The 14,975-nt window shown below is 39.5% G+C and overlaps 2 protein-coding genes across 5 annotated transcripts; one reads left to right on the top strand and one right to left on the bottom strand.

Annotated features, from left to right (window-relative positions):
• The first annotated feature begins 345 nt into the window (after nt 1-345).
• On the top strand, nt 346-5,725 carry LOC308327214 (claudin-7-A-like). The gene is made up of 4 exons (XM_080780458.1): nt 346-834; nt 3,320-3,484; nt 3,602-3,686; nt 4,902-5,725. Exons 1-4 carry the CDS (start codon nt 612-614, stop codon nt 5,056-5,058), a joined length of 630 nt encoding a protein of 209 aa, XP_080636584.1. The 5' UTR covers nt 346-611; the 3' UTR covers nt 5,059-5,725.
• Nucleotides 5,726-6,561: 836 nt separating this feature from the next.
• Nucleotides 6,562-14,494, bottom strand: npm1a (nucleophosmin 1a). 4 transcript variants are annotated; one of them, XM_080780455.1, is made up of 11 exons: nt 14,320-14,494; nt 12,317-12,396; nt 11,757-11,876; nt 11,496-11,589; nt 11,089-11,204; nt 10,942-11,004; nt 10,801-10,845; nt 10,627-10,698; nt 9,808-9,906; nt 9,435-9,509; nt 6,562-8,383 (listed from the first exon to the last, which is right to left on the bottom strand). In XM_080780455.1, exons 1-11 carry the CDS (start codon nt 14,366-14,368, stop codon nt 8,330-8,332), a joined length of 867 nt encoding a protein of 288 aa, XP_080636581.1. In that variant the 5' UTR covers nt 14,369-14,494; the 3' UTR covers nt 6,562-8,329. The 4 variants fall into 4 exon arrangements, with proteins under 4 accessions (XP_080636581.1, XP_080636582.1, XP_080636583.1 ...); XM_080780456.1 differs by having other exon boundaries at nt 10,801-10,842; XM_080780457.1 differs by having other exon boundaries at nt 10,801-10,839.
• Between the last annotated feature and the right edge of the window lie 481 nt (nt 14,495-14,975).

The following is a 14,975-nucleotide window of genomic DNA, read 5'->3' as shown; positions in this document are numbered from 1 at the left end:
AGCATCAAGGCAGTTTGTGTGAATAGTTCTTCCTAAACTGCTTTTTTTATATAGAAAAGTCTAGATAGATGTCTCACAGTCTCAAAGCGTAATGAAGTGATTGTGTGTACAGTTACAGTGTAGTTGGTTTTGTTTACAAGTTTAATTCAGAATTCTGAGTCATACTGTGGGTTATTCCAGTGCGGGGAGGGTGCAGCGTGCAGGTGGGCGGATGAGACGGAGTGACATCATGAAACTTCAGGTCGTCGCAGGAGAAGAGTCTGCGAGATGAGATGAGTCGATACTACGTGCGCGTCCCCGCCCCCTTGGCACTGAAACCGCCTAAAAATGCTCGTCCTCGACAGTCCTTTCCCATTGAAGGAAGGTGCGGCTGAGCAACAGGTGCTGAGGTGCGTTTAGGAACAGTTGTCTTCGGTTTTATTAGCGAGAAAACTGCCGCTTTCCCAACTTATTGTGGAAAGGCAAAGAAGTAACTTTCTAACTAATCAGGCATCGTGAGCAAACCTTTTCTTTGGAAACAGTAAAACCATCAGATTGAGGATTTGAGGATCATCTTTGTTTTCAGCAGGTGGACATAGTTTTGCCTTTGAGAATCTTCAAAGGACTTTAAAATGGCCAACTCCGGGATGCAGATTTTGGGATTTGTCCTATCATTAGTAGGCTTGATCGGACTAATAATCGGCACAATGTTGCCTCAATGGAAGATGTCTGCATATGTCGGTGACAACATCATCACCGCGGTGGCCATGTACTCTGGCCTCTGGATGTCGTGTGCATTCCAGAGCACGGGCCAGATCCAATGCAAGGTCTACGACTCCATTCTACAGCTGGACAGTAAGTGAACAGTAGCCTATTCATCCATTCTTTTGGAAAGTAGCAAAACCGCATTTCTGAAATAACTGCAATTGTGTAAATGATCTGCACCTGTTGTACAGGCAACGAACGTAAAAAGCCTGAAGTAGCTTATAAATCTGTTTTATTTTAGTTGTTTTCATCTTTTCTCTGGTGTTTTTCTAATGAGGAATTAAACATTCCAATCTGTTCTACTAGAGCTGAGAGTGTGGCTCTTGTAGCTACTATAGGCCTGATTCCTGTAACCAAGGCCTACACTCATTAACCCAGTCCCAGCCAGTCCCCATGACATTTCACTCCCAGGACTATCTTGTAACGTGTGTATGCATAGGTACTAGCCTATAGTAAACCCTCATCTGTCATTTTAGGGTAAGATTTGTAAGTTTGGCTAGCCTACATTACAAACACTTTCATTGCCACAGAAAGCCAAATATGAGTTGGTTTCAGCAAATGTGTCTGATTTGTTATCTAGGTAATGATTATCTAGTAGCCCATTGTCCTGCACCTGTATTATGGCAATTCCTCTGTTGGAAGGGAAAACCTGTTCTAGAATGTTTGCATCGCGGCTCAGGGTGGCTCAGGGTGCCTAGGGCTGGGGACAGTGTTAGGCAAAACATCGCAGACTACAGACCACTGTTTTGTCAACATGGATAAATACTCTACCTAGTCAATGTATACATTGGAATGTCAGTAATTTACATAAAATTCCTTCATTTTGCAACTGTTGGAACTGATTCTCATGTGGTACTGTCTGTAGGCTACTAGTCTGGACAGTGGGCCACAGAATGATGCAAGGTGGTAGCTACTCCTAACTCCAATAATCCTCAGGAAGTTTAGAAACTTGCTATAAAATTGATTAAAACTAGTGATTTGACAAAGTAGACCTTTAAACTCTAGCTCTGTTCCTTTTACTCCCAGACCATTAGCTTTGTGTTTGGGCCAGTTATGTCGCAGAAACTGCCAGTCGAACCAAAACAATCTATTCTCAACTAATTATTTTAACACAATATACAAAAAATGACTGCTTAACCCATTAATAGAATTACAGTGAATACAATCCTTTATGTCGTTACCATTGTGTTCATCACCACCTTCAAATGATCACCTGTGCAGTTATACAAATTGAGTATTTCTTTCAATTATTGTATTTATTTGTCTAATCGATTGCCTTTTGATTACCTTGAATGACCCTTTCAGCCAAGGCATATTTGTTGCTGTGTAGGTAAATATTTGAGTGAGCTTAGATATACCAATTTCCTATGTTTTGGTGGCTGTAAAACGATTTAGGTTTGACTTATCAAAACCTTTGATAAGATGTCTGTAAAACAATATACCTTATCGCCTCTGTAAACATGAACACACGCCAACCTTGATAAATGTGGTGCGATTAAAGCTTTCACCAGATATGGAGCATGTCTATAAATAAATAATGTGACTGCTATTATGACTATAGTGGAATCCTTCAAATGGTATCTTTAGATGCCATTTCAAGTGCCTTTTAGTGCCTCAGGCACAATACAAAATGGGGAAAGCAGCATGGTTTTACTTCACAATTACCGGTAGTTTTTTTGTTAGAAAGAAAAGATGTTAAGCCATGATCATCATAACTTGGCTTAACATCTTTTCTTTCTTTCTAAAAAAAAAACAAAAACATCTATGATTCATAAGATCTACATTTACTGAAATTTGCCTCTGGATACACAGGCCAGTATTTCGTTTTAATGCTAGAATCAAGCTGAGGGGAAATCCACCTGTTGTGTGCAGCACACAGAGGGAGTGTCTTGTCTTGGTCAGTGTGAAACCTGAGACCTTGCATGCACTTTTACTAGTTCGACCTGTTTTTAATGTTTTTTATTTCTGACATGACAACCTACACCCAAGAGCCAAGAGAGTTTCATGGGGCTTCCGGTTAGAGGCCGTTTCTACTGCATGGGGGTGGGGTGGGGAGTGGCTGAGTCAATGGGACACAAGAGCCAGAGCAACACAGTGTAAATTTTAACTCTTGAGATTGTACAAAATGTTACCAAATGCGTAGAATGTTTTACGTTTCCTCTTTCCTCAAATGGTTTGTAGCAGAGTACACTAAACATAATTCTTGTGTTTAAACAATCCGGTGGCCTATAATCAAAGATGCTTTTAAGGACCGTTGAAATTTGGCGGAAGTAGCAGGATTTTGGCGGAAGTACAGCTCAAGGAAACGCTGTTGACTCTTTTACACATCTGTTTACATTCTCTGTGAATGAAACGAGTCATCGTATCCAGGGGATATACATCTGACGGCTGTTCCAGACCAACACTTTCGCCTATGCTGTCTCTGCCTTATATTGTGACCAGGCTTTTCTCTTCGTAGATGAGTAAGGCTCAAAGGCTGGGACCGAGGCTAGGGTTAAGTTATAGTAAGTCTTGTGTTTGATATTTGTCATATGACTGGACTGGCTAGCTAACCCCTCCCTTTTCTTCTACCCAGGTTCCCTTCAGGCTACCCGTGCCCTTATGATCATAAGCATCCTTGTAACGGTGGCAGGACTAGGTGTGGCTACTCTGGGCATGAAGTGCACCACCTGTGGAGGAGACGACAAAACGAAAAAGTCCCGAACTGCCATGGCCGGCGGCATCATCCTTCTGATTGGATGTAAGAAGCTCCACTTTTTGGTTATTTCTTTTGGAATGTTTATTTATTCTTCTCTACATTTTTGCTTTCATTTTTCTCAGTCATAATTAAGATGCCGTTTTCCCCACCTTTCCACAGCTCTGAGTGCGATCATTGCCTGCTCTTGGTTTGCCCACAACATCATCAAGGCGTTCTACAATCCATTCACTCCCGTCAATACCAAGTAAGTCCAGCCGCCAAAGCGTCACGTCTGATTTATACATTGTCATACATACAATGGTGTCGCTCTAACATGTGAGCTTGTAGATTGACTATTAGTATTTTCGGAACAACGTCGGATGACGACATAAACTACGCATTATTAGGGGGTAAAAAGGCATTTCTACATTATGCACCTGTTGTGTTCCTGTTCACGATTCCTGATATTTTCATTTGATGCTTTGAATTTAATTGATTGGACAAGAACTATCCTGGCAAATTAATATAATAATATTGGTGCAGGGTAAAGTTCATGCCCACCACCATGGAGTTTAGTCTTCATGGTGCATACTGCATACGGCTTGGCCGGGCGCTCCAACGAACACAATTGGCCGTGTTCACGGGTGGGAAGCCGAATGGGGAGGGCTTATCTTTGCCGCTATGATCCCCACAAACGGTCAGGGCGCCTATGGGAGGATGGCGTGTACCTCCACATGCGTTATGCCCCCCTAGTGAGACCTGTCACTGTAAGGTGGAAAGAAGATGGTGGCTTGACGGCCCGGGTATCGGAGGAGACCGAGGCTTTCTTCACCCTCCCAATAACTGATTGTGGGGGTTAGCATAGATGTACTCGTAGAGGCTGGGGAATTGGGAATTGGCTTTACTAAATTGGGACTTGAAGGGGAGGAAATGTTTTTTATTTTTTTCCTTTGTCTTGAAGGGGCATGATTTGTGCAATAATTCTCTTTTCATTATATTATGTCTGCCCTATGATTCCTGAGATCTATACTAAAATTACAATAAAAAGATTTTGAAGAGAAGGGACATTAAATGCTGAAGAGCTCTCTTATCTCACACTCTGAAAGGGACTGTCTAACCCCAGATAAAACGAGCTCTTTAACTTTTTAATGAACCAAATGTCCTCCAAGGATGTGGTCTGCCCAAAATGATTACACCAGCATTTCTATCTTCACCTGTAACATTTGATTACACACACCGTTCTCCGAATGCAGTTATACCACACATCTTTATTAACTTTACAGCAATATATAGGTGGTCTGTTGCAAGTTCCATCTCTTAAATTAGCCATTTATGTTCCAGCCTGCCGTCTAATGGCTCTGAAAGAAATTGGCCCCAGGCCAAACTAACTGCAAACTCTATATTTCATCATGATGGTATGAATTGCACACATAAAAATTGAATTCGTTTGACATCAATTTGTTTTCCTCTAACTCTGCAGGTATGAATTTGGGTCAGCCATGTTCATTGCCTGGGCTGGAGCTTTCCTGGATGTAGTCGGGGGTGGCATGCTGGCGGCATCTTGCCCGAGGGGCAAACCTACACCCAAATATCCCATCTCTAACAGACCCCCCAGCAGCTCCAAGGAATACGTTTGAACAGGATGGTAGCCAGTGCCTGGAGCTTTCACATCTACACTGGTCCAAGTTGATAGTATATTCTAGTAGCAGTGTACCGTGTATGCTTCATTTTTTTTTTGCTGTTTTTAATGTAATGATGTTTTAACAAAAAAACCAAAAAAAATTAGACCGCCCATGTTTACTTAAGGTAAATTTGCAAAAGGCTTTAATTTATTTTTTTAGATGGCAATTTTAAACCTTTGGCCTATACAGTAACCTGACTGTGTTAAAATTGTCATGTAGCATGTTGACATTTTTCACATGCTATAGTGTACACTACAGCCTGGTTAGTACACAGAGTGTGCATGCACTGAACAAAACGTTTTTTTTTTTTTTTTTTTTGTCATTTAAATTCCAGCAGTTTAAAAGCTATTTTCTGTAACTTGTTGTTTGTGCCTTATTTCTCCTTGCCTTCATGTTGTGAATGAAATTCAAATGTCAACACTGGCATCGTCTCTCAAGTGCCTAAGTGGAATGATAATTGGAATAACCCAGTAGTACACCACCTATACTCTTTTCCTTATGATTGCCAAAGTTTTTGTTGTTTGACTGTAATACCATATTTAAGCACCATTGTGCTTTTACATGTTAGGAATTTTATTATTTCATGATGTACATAAAATAAAAAGGTATGAAATCTCTTGTACATTTTGATGGCATTAATGCTAAAGTTTGTCTTGTTGAATAGAACTGTTAAATGGTTTGTTTGATAAATATCTTAGATTTTTGTTTACCATCCACCCAGTAGCAGAGGATGAAACGATTAACTGTTAACATTTTAGCCTTACCAGTTGTAAGATTATTTGACTTTTGATAACAATATTTAGGAGTTGTAATCGTTGCATAAACTTGCACTCTGGGAAGGAGCCTATGCTGCCAAACCGGATCTGTGTGACAGCCACAGCAGATAGACGTTGATGTGAGTTCACACCTTAGTTCACACAAGGAACTTTGGCATCCTAAATGTTTTTTCCCTTTGGCTTTATTGCCATCTTGTGGTGAACATGGGTAACAATGAAATACATGTGGAAAATGCATTTTATTTACTTTTGACAGTATTGGCTGTTTAAATTACCGTACTGTTAGCTCATGCAAGTTAAAAGTGCAGCTCAGTCTAAAGAATTAGCAAAAGTTGTGGCACTGCAAAAATAATTCTTAGTTGCTTTCCTCAGATGTGTTCATAAAGGTTAACTATGGGAGTTAATCAAAGTTGGGGTACCTGGAGGGCATAAGCAAGAGCAATTTTAAAATTGGCCAATATGACCTTGTGTGTAAATGTTTTTTTACACAATTACTCCTGGCCATAAAATCTGCCATGGCTGCTTTTCGCTCTAGGAGACTGCTTTATTATGGAATATGAATTACTGGTGGGTTTGTCCTATGTCTGTTCTGCACGCATGTGGCGCTTTCCTAAATCCATTGGATGCAGATAATTGATTTGCGTAATTCACTCAATTCCATCACTGAAGCTTGAAATCTTACTTGGGAAGTCAATATATTTATTAAACGAAGCAGTGAACAATTTTTCCTGTAACCTTCATTGTAGTACTAACACAATAGCAGCACATGGATATAAAATCTAATCTAATAACATAATCAAATCTTGAACTTAACATAAAATTGTTACATTGTGTTAACAGAAAATGAAATGCAAGAGCCTTGAATGACTTGTAGGTGAGCGGGTCATAACAATTTGAAGTGTTGCTGTGAGACGCATCTCCAATCTTATTCGGACATACAGTATTACTTTACAGCTTGCTCGCCACCCTTCATTAAGGAAGTCAATTCCTTTCAAAAGTGTACAGTAAATGTTTTCAATGGACTTGCATAAGCATTTACTAAAACCGAGTCCACACAAACCCACACCGCAAAGCAAAATTAAATACATTCTTAAAGGACCACGTCACCACTTTTCTTCATATAATAGGTTCTCACTAATAATCATGATAAAATGGCACAATTTCTCTCTACTCAGTCTGTGTCTCATAGGAGGGCTATGGGCAGTTTAGAAACCGTCTTCCAGTGACATAATTAGGCAGATTATTTTTTTAAACAATATTTTTTTACAAAAATGTTTAGATTTTCATTATCGTGAGAACGATGGTTTCCATTTTCGCATTGCAACTTTTCAGGACTAGAAAGCCTGCAGTTTTTATTAGTTTGTATTCCCCATCAATGATGTCACTGGAAAACAGTTTCTGAACTGCCCACAACCCTCCTATGAGACCGAGTAGAAAAACAAATTGCGCCATTTTTTCAAGATTATTAGTGAGGACCTATTATATGAAGATGGGTTGAAAAGTGGTCAAGTGGTCCCTTAACATGGAATGGCATTTTACACATTTGTTTAATCTCAAATTATGAAAAAGAAAAGTTGGCAACTGAACCAAGATGCCACACCAAATTCCATACAGTATGTGCCTCACCTAGATTGCAAAGGCCTAATGTTATGGAACTCTATCCTGATTTAATTAAAAGAATAGTGGACGGCAAAAAAAAGTTGTTGCGTGTATTTAATTTCAGGTTTTACTATGCAATGGGCCATTAGTTGGTTCCAATGTAGAAAGACAAATTGAAAATAAAATAATAAAGTCTCAAGTTGGTTGGGGTTTGAAGTTATTAAAACTACAATCAGGAATTGATGCCAGAATTTGTGCATGCACAGATCCTGCATGAAACCCAATCAACTTATCAAAAGAAAAACAGAAAGCCTTGGGCAGTCCCTGCATGCTTTCGTAGGTGCCATACAATACAATAATAAAGAAGCCACATATGTAAATTTCCAAGTTGGATCTCCTGATCCGATTAAACCTGGAACAATATCCACATACTGCATACCGCCCGAGAGGGTAGTGCAAAGACAGGACTTTTGAAACTAGCTCCTCGCCACTCGCCCTACACACTTCTACTCGGTTTGAGTATAGATATATAAATAATAGACAGCACCAGGATTCCCCTCCCATCCAGTGCCATCTATTATTTATACATCTATGCTCAAAACAAGTGGAAGTGTGTACGGCGAGTGGCAAGGAGCTAGTTTCAAAAAAAGGGGGTACAGGTCACTGCCCTGTTGTGTTCATAGACATGGCATCAGTTCCTCTCAAGTCTCTGATACAGCAGGGTGGTTGGAACTGGACTCAACTTGAATGGATACAATGGGAAAGACGAGGCACTGGATGAGACTCCAGAAGGTTTGCGAGGAACAATATGTAAGGAGGGAGATGAAGGACGCGAAAATCCATGGACCACATTATTTAGCAGGGTCAGTCACGGTCTGTCTCCACGTCCACAGCTCAGCAACAATCTATAGGAAAATTAAATATGAAAGTATTTGGTCAACATGTTCACCATACATGTTGGAGCAAACATATTGTAATTTATCATTTAGTTCCTCTAATGTTGTATGTGGTTGAACTAAATGAGCTTCATTTGATAATGTATTTGTTGACCGAGAAAGCCTATACTGTATGTCACTATACCTTTGAAACTGTGACACCATTGGTTAAGTGACTGACAATTGAATATCTTTGTACCAAGTTGCACCATTCACCTAGCCTGCATTAAGTCTAGGAAGGCTCCTTTGATCTCGTGGGCATACTAAGGCTGGGTGACATGGCCACAAATTTCTCCATTTGTATCATTGCTAATTTTGAAACATTTATAAAATATGGTTTGAGTGATCATACAATATGCAAACAGACATATTGTGCAGCCCTATGGCATATTAAATAGATTATGAAGGAGCTGAGCCAGTGGGGGCCTTACGTCGATTGGAAACCACAATCTATGCATTTCCTCATGAAATCTAGAGTTTGCAGCATGAAGGCTAATTTACACTCTACGATAACATTTTCAACTGACTGCACACTCAAGCCATGTCAGAAAATATAATTTGATCTTTTTTAAATTAGGCAATAAAGATAACATTTGCTGATTTTGAATCCAAATCTTAACACGTGAATACATCATACACTGTATATAATGGTGAAAGAAATACACCATTGTTTTCTACAGAAGGTTTACACATTTCCACTGAAGATTTTCATATTCTTTGAGATTCACATCCAGGTTTTTGACCCGGGCCGGGTCAACAATCAAAAAGTATGTGTGAAGCAAATACATACATTAAGCCTACCCACACCTAGTGGTAGAGATTAGTATGCAATGTAAAATGATCCTTAGCATTGAGAGCGCTTGTCACCTAAGGATATGTAAAGTGTTGAAACATAATCGAGGTGGTATCAACACATCAAACGCTTCAATAAAATAAAACAGCACCCAAACAAAAGGTTGTTGCCTATGCTACAATGAATACTTCCATAAAAACCTAAACGATAAATCGCCATCAACTATACCTTGGTGTCAGCCACTTTGAAGCCATTCTTTGCAAAGTTCTCAAACTTTTGCTGGACCTTTGGCAGTCCAACTCCCTGTAACAAAAAAAGAAAAAAAAACACAAGGCCCAAATTAATATGCATAACAGGTTTTCTGCAAGTTACAAGACAATCATAATAAAATCATGGATTCAATTAAAGTTCAATATTAACATTGCAAGAACATTTCAGACCAGACTCTTCGTGCCATTAGTGATTCACTTTTAACAAATGAAGAAGTGCGTCTTGCATATCACATTCATGTGATATTAAATAGTGCTGAATGTAGAGCACATTGTATCAAGTTGTGCATATATTCCTGTTAAATAATAAAAGGACCATTACTGACACCAACCTTCTTCATCACCTCCAGCATCTTGGCTTTTGTTCCTTCAAATGTTGCTGGTGTAGTGTCTGCTTGGACTTTGGGGCTCTTAACCCTAGGCTTTTTGGCCTGAAAAAGAGTACAGTACGACAGAATTTAACCAAGAGAATAGATAATTTGATTAGTCAGTGTTTTTCTGTTTAGCTGCAAGTTGCATGTTGTTTTTTGTTCTCCTGTCTGCAAACTGTCCGTTACATGTTTGTCTAATTGCTTAGAAAAGTGTGTATTTTGTCATCTCTGGATCCCCTTGAAAACGAGATGATTAATCTCAAGGGGCTATTCCCAATAAAGAATTTCCAATAATTTAAAAAATATCTTGTCATTTATATTACAACCATTTTACTTTTTTTTATTATAATCTTTTGTTATTGAAGCACAATAATTTCATTGTCTATAATGCAGTTACAAATGGTATTGATATGACAATATATTCTGCTAGGAACGTTTATGTACACAATTGGATTCACATGATTCCAAACTTCAAAGTAGTAACATGTGCTGTACTGCTCTGAAGTCTAGAGCCCACCTACTGTATCCAGTAATTTACACACACACACACACACACACACACACACACGTACGTTATTGCACATGTGCAACTTTCAGTAGTTAGGGAAGAGAGTGCTCAATCCTCCTTAGTTGAGATCTTGGCTTAGCTCCGGAACACAATTTGCGATTGACAACGAATCGATTACCGATTACCCAATCGTTACACTACTAGTAAAAATAGAAAGGAACAGAGCGTTTTGCATTTAGGGTGTGCACATTACAAATAGGAAGATAGTTTACCGCAGGTGTACTGGGTTTAGGACTCTTCCCATTCTGAGCAGGGCCTTTGCCTTTGGGTGTGGCTGGCTTGGCCTGTAAACAAAGACATACAAACTGTTAATGTGATAAAGTAACCTCCAAAGAGCAGTCAGTAGGGTTTAAACATGTTCAACTGATAAAATGATAGTGCCTTGCCTTGAGAGCTTTCTTGGCCTTGCCGGGGGATTCTTCTTCCTCCTCCTCATCCCTTCAAAAAGGAAACAAAACTAATAATTAAAATCTGCTGGTGTTAGTAGTAGTACCATTATCAGTGGATAAGAGCAATATGTTATACACGCACTCATCATCATCATCGTCATCGTCATCATCATCGTCCTCATCGTCCAACTTCATTTTTTTCTGTTAAGAAGAACAGGCTTATTTTAATTTAGATGCAGATGAATACTGATACATTTTAAGGAAACTGTAAAAATATATACAAACCGATGACTTAGGCCCAGGCTTTTGTGCAGGTCTTTTCTTAGAGGATTTCACGTCTTCATCTACATCTTCCTCATCGTCATCAGAATCCTCTTCAAAGGATTGGTCACCTCCCATCACTAGCAACAAGATCGTAAGCACATTAAAATGGTCAAATCGCAATTATAAGCCAGCCAGCAATTATAACCCGGGGACTACAGTTATGCACAGAGCATATCATCAAGTTAGTTTAAACAAGTATCACTATTTGCGTGGTGATGATCTATGAGGAATGCCATATTGCCTGTAAACATTTAACAGACTTGACTGTCATCAACAACCGTATCTTTAACATAAATTCTTCTTGGTAAATGTCATATCTTTGCAAACTGTTCATAATCCAACCAAATCATATCGCTGGTAATACTCACTGACAAGGTGCTGCCCACTGAGATGTATTGGACCAGAACCAGCCTTGAGGCGGAACACAGCTGGGGGAGTGATATTGAAACCACCAAGAGACACCTGCAACACCACATAAATCAGCATACAACTTAAGTTGTAACAATGATGAATATTGTTCATGTTTTAAAACATGGAGTGCCCACACTGCCCAATAGTAAGAAAAATATAAGACTAGACAAAACATAGGAATAGAAAAAACAATCTATTGTCTGAGATTTTACACTCACACTTGGCAGTGTAGAGGGCTTCAGTGAAACCATCACTGCCTTGACTGTCTGGCCCTCCGTGTCCTGTCCTTCCACTTCCACGATGTGAAGTTCATCTTTGGTATTTGTGTCCACACATGCCTAAGGAAGTCAAGGACTAATGTCAAACCTGGATGAAAAACCCCACTATATGTTGGGTCGACGTTTGGTTTTCTAAGAGGACAATACTCATTTCTCTTACTAATTAGGGTTCAGAGTGAGCCGATATCTGTAAATTTGTACAAATGTGAAATTATAGTAAATGTAAGATGTCAGTATAATTTAGTTTTTCATTAAATTACTTCTCAAACATACAGCTTCTGAATTTAGATTTTTCAGCAGGCACCAAACTAGACAGTAGACAATACATCTGACATTTTAAAATCTGCCAGCATATCTGATCCTGAATGAACATTCATTCTGCCTTAAAGGAAAGTAAAGATGCAGATAGTATATGGTTTTAACTATAGTTTATGGCAAAATGTATAAAGGACGAATTTAAGCAACTTGCAACAAATTGGATATCTTGTACATTCACTCACCATTCTCAAGTCCAGCTGATGCTCAAAGTCATCATCCTCGGGATTAAACAGAACATCCTTCCCAGCTTCTAATACACACCCTGGTGGGGGGGGAGAAAAAAAAGTTCAGTCAGTAGTTTGCCAATAAGAATAATCTGACCATGTTCATGTAAATAGGCTCTGGGAATTAACTGCTGTCCTGGGCTTCCAGAAGATGACATACCCGCTTCCTGTTCCGGCCAGTTTCCCATACATGACTTTGATTGGCTCAGAAGCAGAAACAAAAAGGTGTCTGTATCATATTTGTTTCCGGTTCAAACCTGCTGCTTAGCCAATCAAAGTGCTATGGGTAACTGACCTGAAGAGTAAAGGCGCGCCACAGGGCAGGCACATCTTTGCATCAGCAAACACCTAGAGCAGGCGACTCTTCCGGGTTTATAAACAGTTGGTGGATGGAAATGACACTCGCAACTCGGCATCAACTTGTAGCGTTGGAAAAAGAAACGGAAACGCTTTGCCGACGCTACAAATTGGAGCCGCGAGCGTCATTTCCATCCACCCACCGTTTAAAAACCCAGACACCTGCTCTAGGTGTTTTCTTGGCACCTCTTGACGCGGATATGTGCCTGAACCCTGCGACCTTCTGGAAACCTGGGACTACAGCACAGTTATGCACTGAGCCTCTCAGGCTTTGGACTGCTGTGTTCATCACACCATGTGTCTAGGACCTTGAAGATGGTGTTCTAATCTACACAAATAACTGTTACTTAACTGTACACTAGAGGGGGCCATATCTGTGAATGTCAGAGTTATATATTTTTAACCACCATGGCACAAAAAAATTAAATCACAGCACTTGTGTTTCTCCCTTCTTTATATTTTATGACATGAGTTTCTCAGCTGACAATTTGTTGTGGGATGATATGATATATACAACATGTTGATTTCTGAATTTGTTTAAGACCTGAGGTGATTTTCTGTGGCTTCCCATCACAGTGATGAGCTGAATATGTGAAATGAAAGTTGCCTTAAAAAAAACCCCGTCAAATGTACTTTATCCTCATCAACATTTTGTACACAATATAATTGCTGTCCACATTGTAAGCAGTTATAGTCTCGTAATTAATTAGAGATCATAAAAAATACAATACAAATAATTTGATTCAAATAGTTTAACTTTGTGATATAATAGCATATAAAACACTAAAGGAACTGTACTTTTTATTTAACATTTACCCATTGATGATAATGTACAAACCCCTGAACTTTAATATGATTACGAACGTTTAGTTAAAAAGGAAATAATGCACTGATTTGATTAGCATATTTTGGGTAAAGGCAGTTTAAGGCACTCGAAATATAAGGCTTTCATTTGTAAACGTAATGAATAATGTTCCTTAATCTTTAGTCACTTGGAGTTCGTGATGTGTAACCATGAAACTAGGTTAGTGGGTCTCTATGACCATGAGGGTTAACTGAGGACAAGTCCACGTGGGAATGAAATGAACCCACATTTTACCATGATGGCTCCCAAAATCTTTTGAATAATACACTACTACACATCGTGGCAAACAGTAAAACACGATCATCTTCACATAACATCAGATATCGCACTTTGGTGTATTTTGGCGAGTGGCAAAACATTTTCTTAATGTTTTAAACATTAAACTGTGCGGTATAAAAGCACTTAGCTTGAAGTGTGCACAAGTAACTGAAACGCGGGTCGCCATATTGCCGAAGCACGTGGTTACCATTTCTAGACAACGAGTCAATACACAAGGGAAGGCTGTAGAAACGTGTACATTTGATCCACTATTCAATAAAGAGATTGAATACCAAAAGCACTATTCATATACAAGTTCGCTAGCCACCATTCCACGCTGCCGCAGTGTCTCTCATTCATTCAGCAATGCCGATATACAGAGGCGAGGCGGCCGGCTGGTGTAATGATGGTACGAAATTAAATCATCAATGTCGTTAGGCTTGATATGTGACCATAAAATAATGTCAACGGACAATCTTACCATAGAGAAATGTCTGTGGTGACATCTGCCCGTCGTCGATGCCGTTCATTGTGCTAGACAGTAGAAATAGAACAGCCTGCTATAGTTGTAAAGACGTTGCTAAAAAGAACACGGCTAGTGTGTTAGCCCGGCAGCAGCAGAATGTGAAGAGAAGTACTACGTGCGGACTACTTTTCTTTCTTCTTCTACTGCGGACGCTCTTCCTGGTTCGTCTTCTGCGTGTATTTTAATGGCGGTTGGCAAACCATTTTAGGGCGCATTACCGCCACTCCCTGGTTCCATTCCAAGCAGACAGACGTATTCTCAAATATATATATATATTTTTTATCGGATACAATTTCACAAATCTACACACTGTAAAATCTTCAATGTTAATTTAACAGTGTGTATCTCGGGGACCGCGCAGGCGTTTTGTTTTCAGTGTGTATACGAATTTACATTATATGGTACGAATGAACCTGACCTGGTGGGTTTTTTGTAATCCATTCGGCGTCCTGCGTACCACCTGTTATGAAATGGCCGGAAATGGAGTGATTTAAAACGAGTAGGCCTACATGCTTCTAAAATCCAACACACTGACACAGAAAAATCTGCACGCCAGTGCACGGACTGTGTTTATGGCCGAAGTACACATCAGCATCAGCAGTGGACTAAAA

Source organism: Protomyctophum bolini (genome assembly GCF_963924005.1).
Source record: "Protomyctophum bolini genome assembly, chromosome: 13".
In the NCBI taxonomy this organism is placed as follows: Eukaryota; Metazoa; Chordata; class Actinopteri; order Myctophiformes; family Myctophidae; genus Protomyctophum; species Protomyctophum bolini.
The sequence above is the reverse complement of the archived record's forward strand: the minus strand, read 5'-3'. Positions and strand labels throughout refer to the sequence as shown.

Excerpts from the sequence above, each read along its gene's own strand:
- LOC308327214 (XM_080780458.1), top strand. The coding sequence starts at position 612 with ATGGCCAACTCCGGGATGCAGATTTTGGGATTTGTCCTATCATTAGTA. Across the intron at positions 835-3,319 it reads CTCCATTCTACAGCTGGACA|GTTCCCTTCAGGCTACCCGT; the intron begins GTAAGTGAACAG and ends TCTTCTACCCAG. Across the intron at positions 3,485-3,601 it reads CATCATCCTTCTGATTGGAT|CTCTGAGTGCGATCATTGCC; the intron begins GTAAGAAGCTCC and ends ACCTTTCCACAG.
- npm1a (XM_080780454.1), bottom strand. The coding sequence starts at position 14,368 with ATGAACGGCATCGACGACGGGCAGATGTCACCACAGACATTTCTCTAT. Across the intron at positions 11,877-12,316 it reads ATCAGCTGGACTTGAGAATG|GCATGTGTGGACACAAATAC; the intron begins GTGAGTGAATGT and ends TGACTTCCTTAG. Across the intron at positions 11,205-11,495 it reads CAGTGGGCAGCACCTTGTCA|TGATGGGAGGTGACCAATCC; the intron begins GTGAGTATTACC and ends TCTTGTTGCTAG.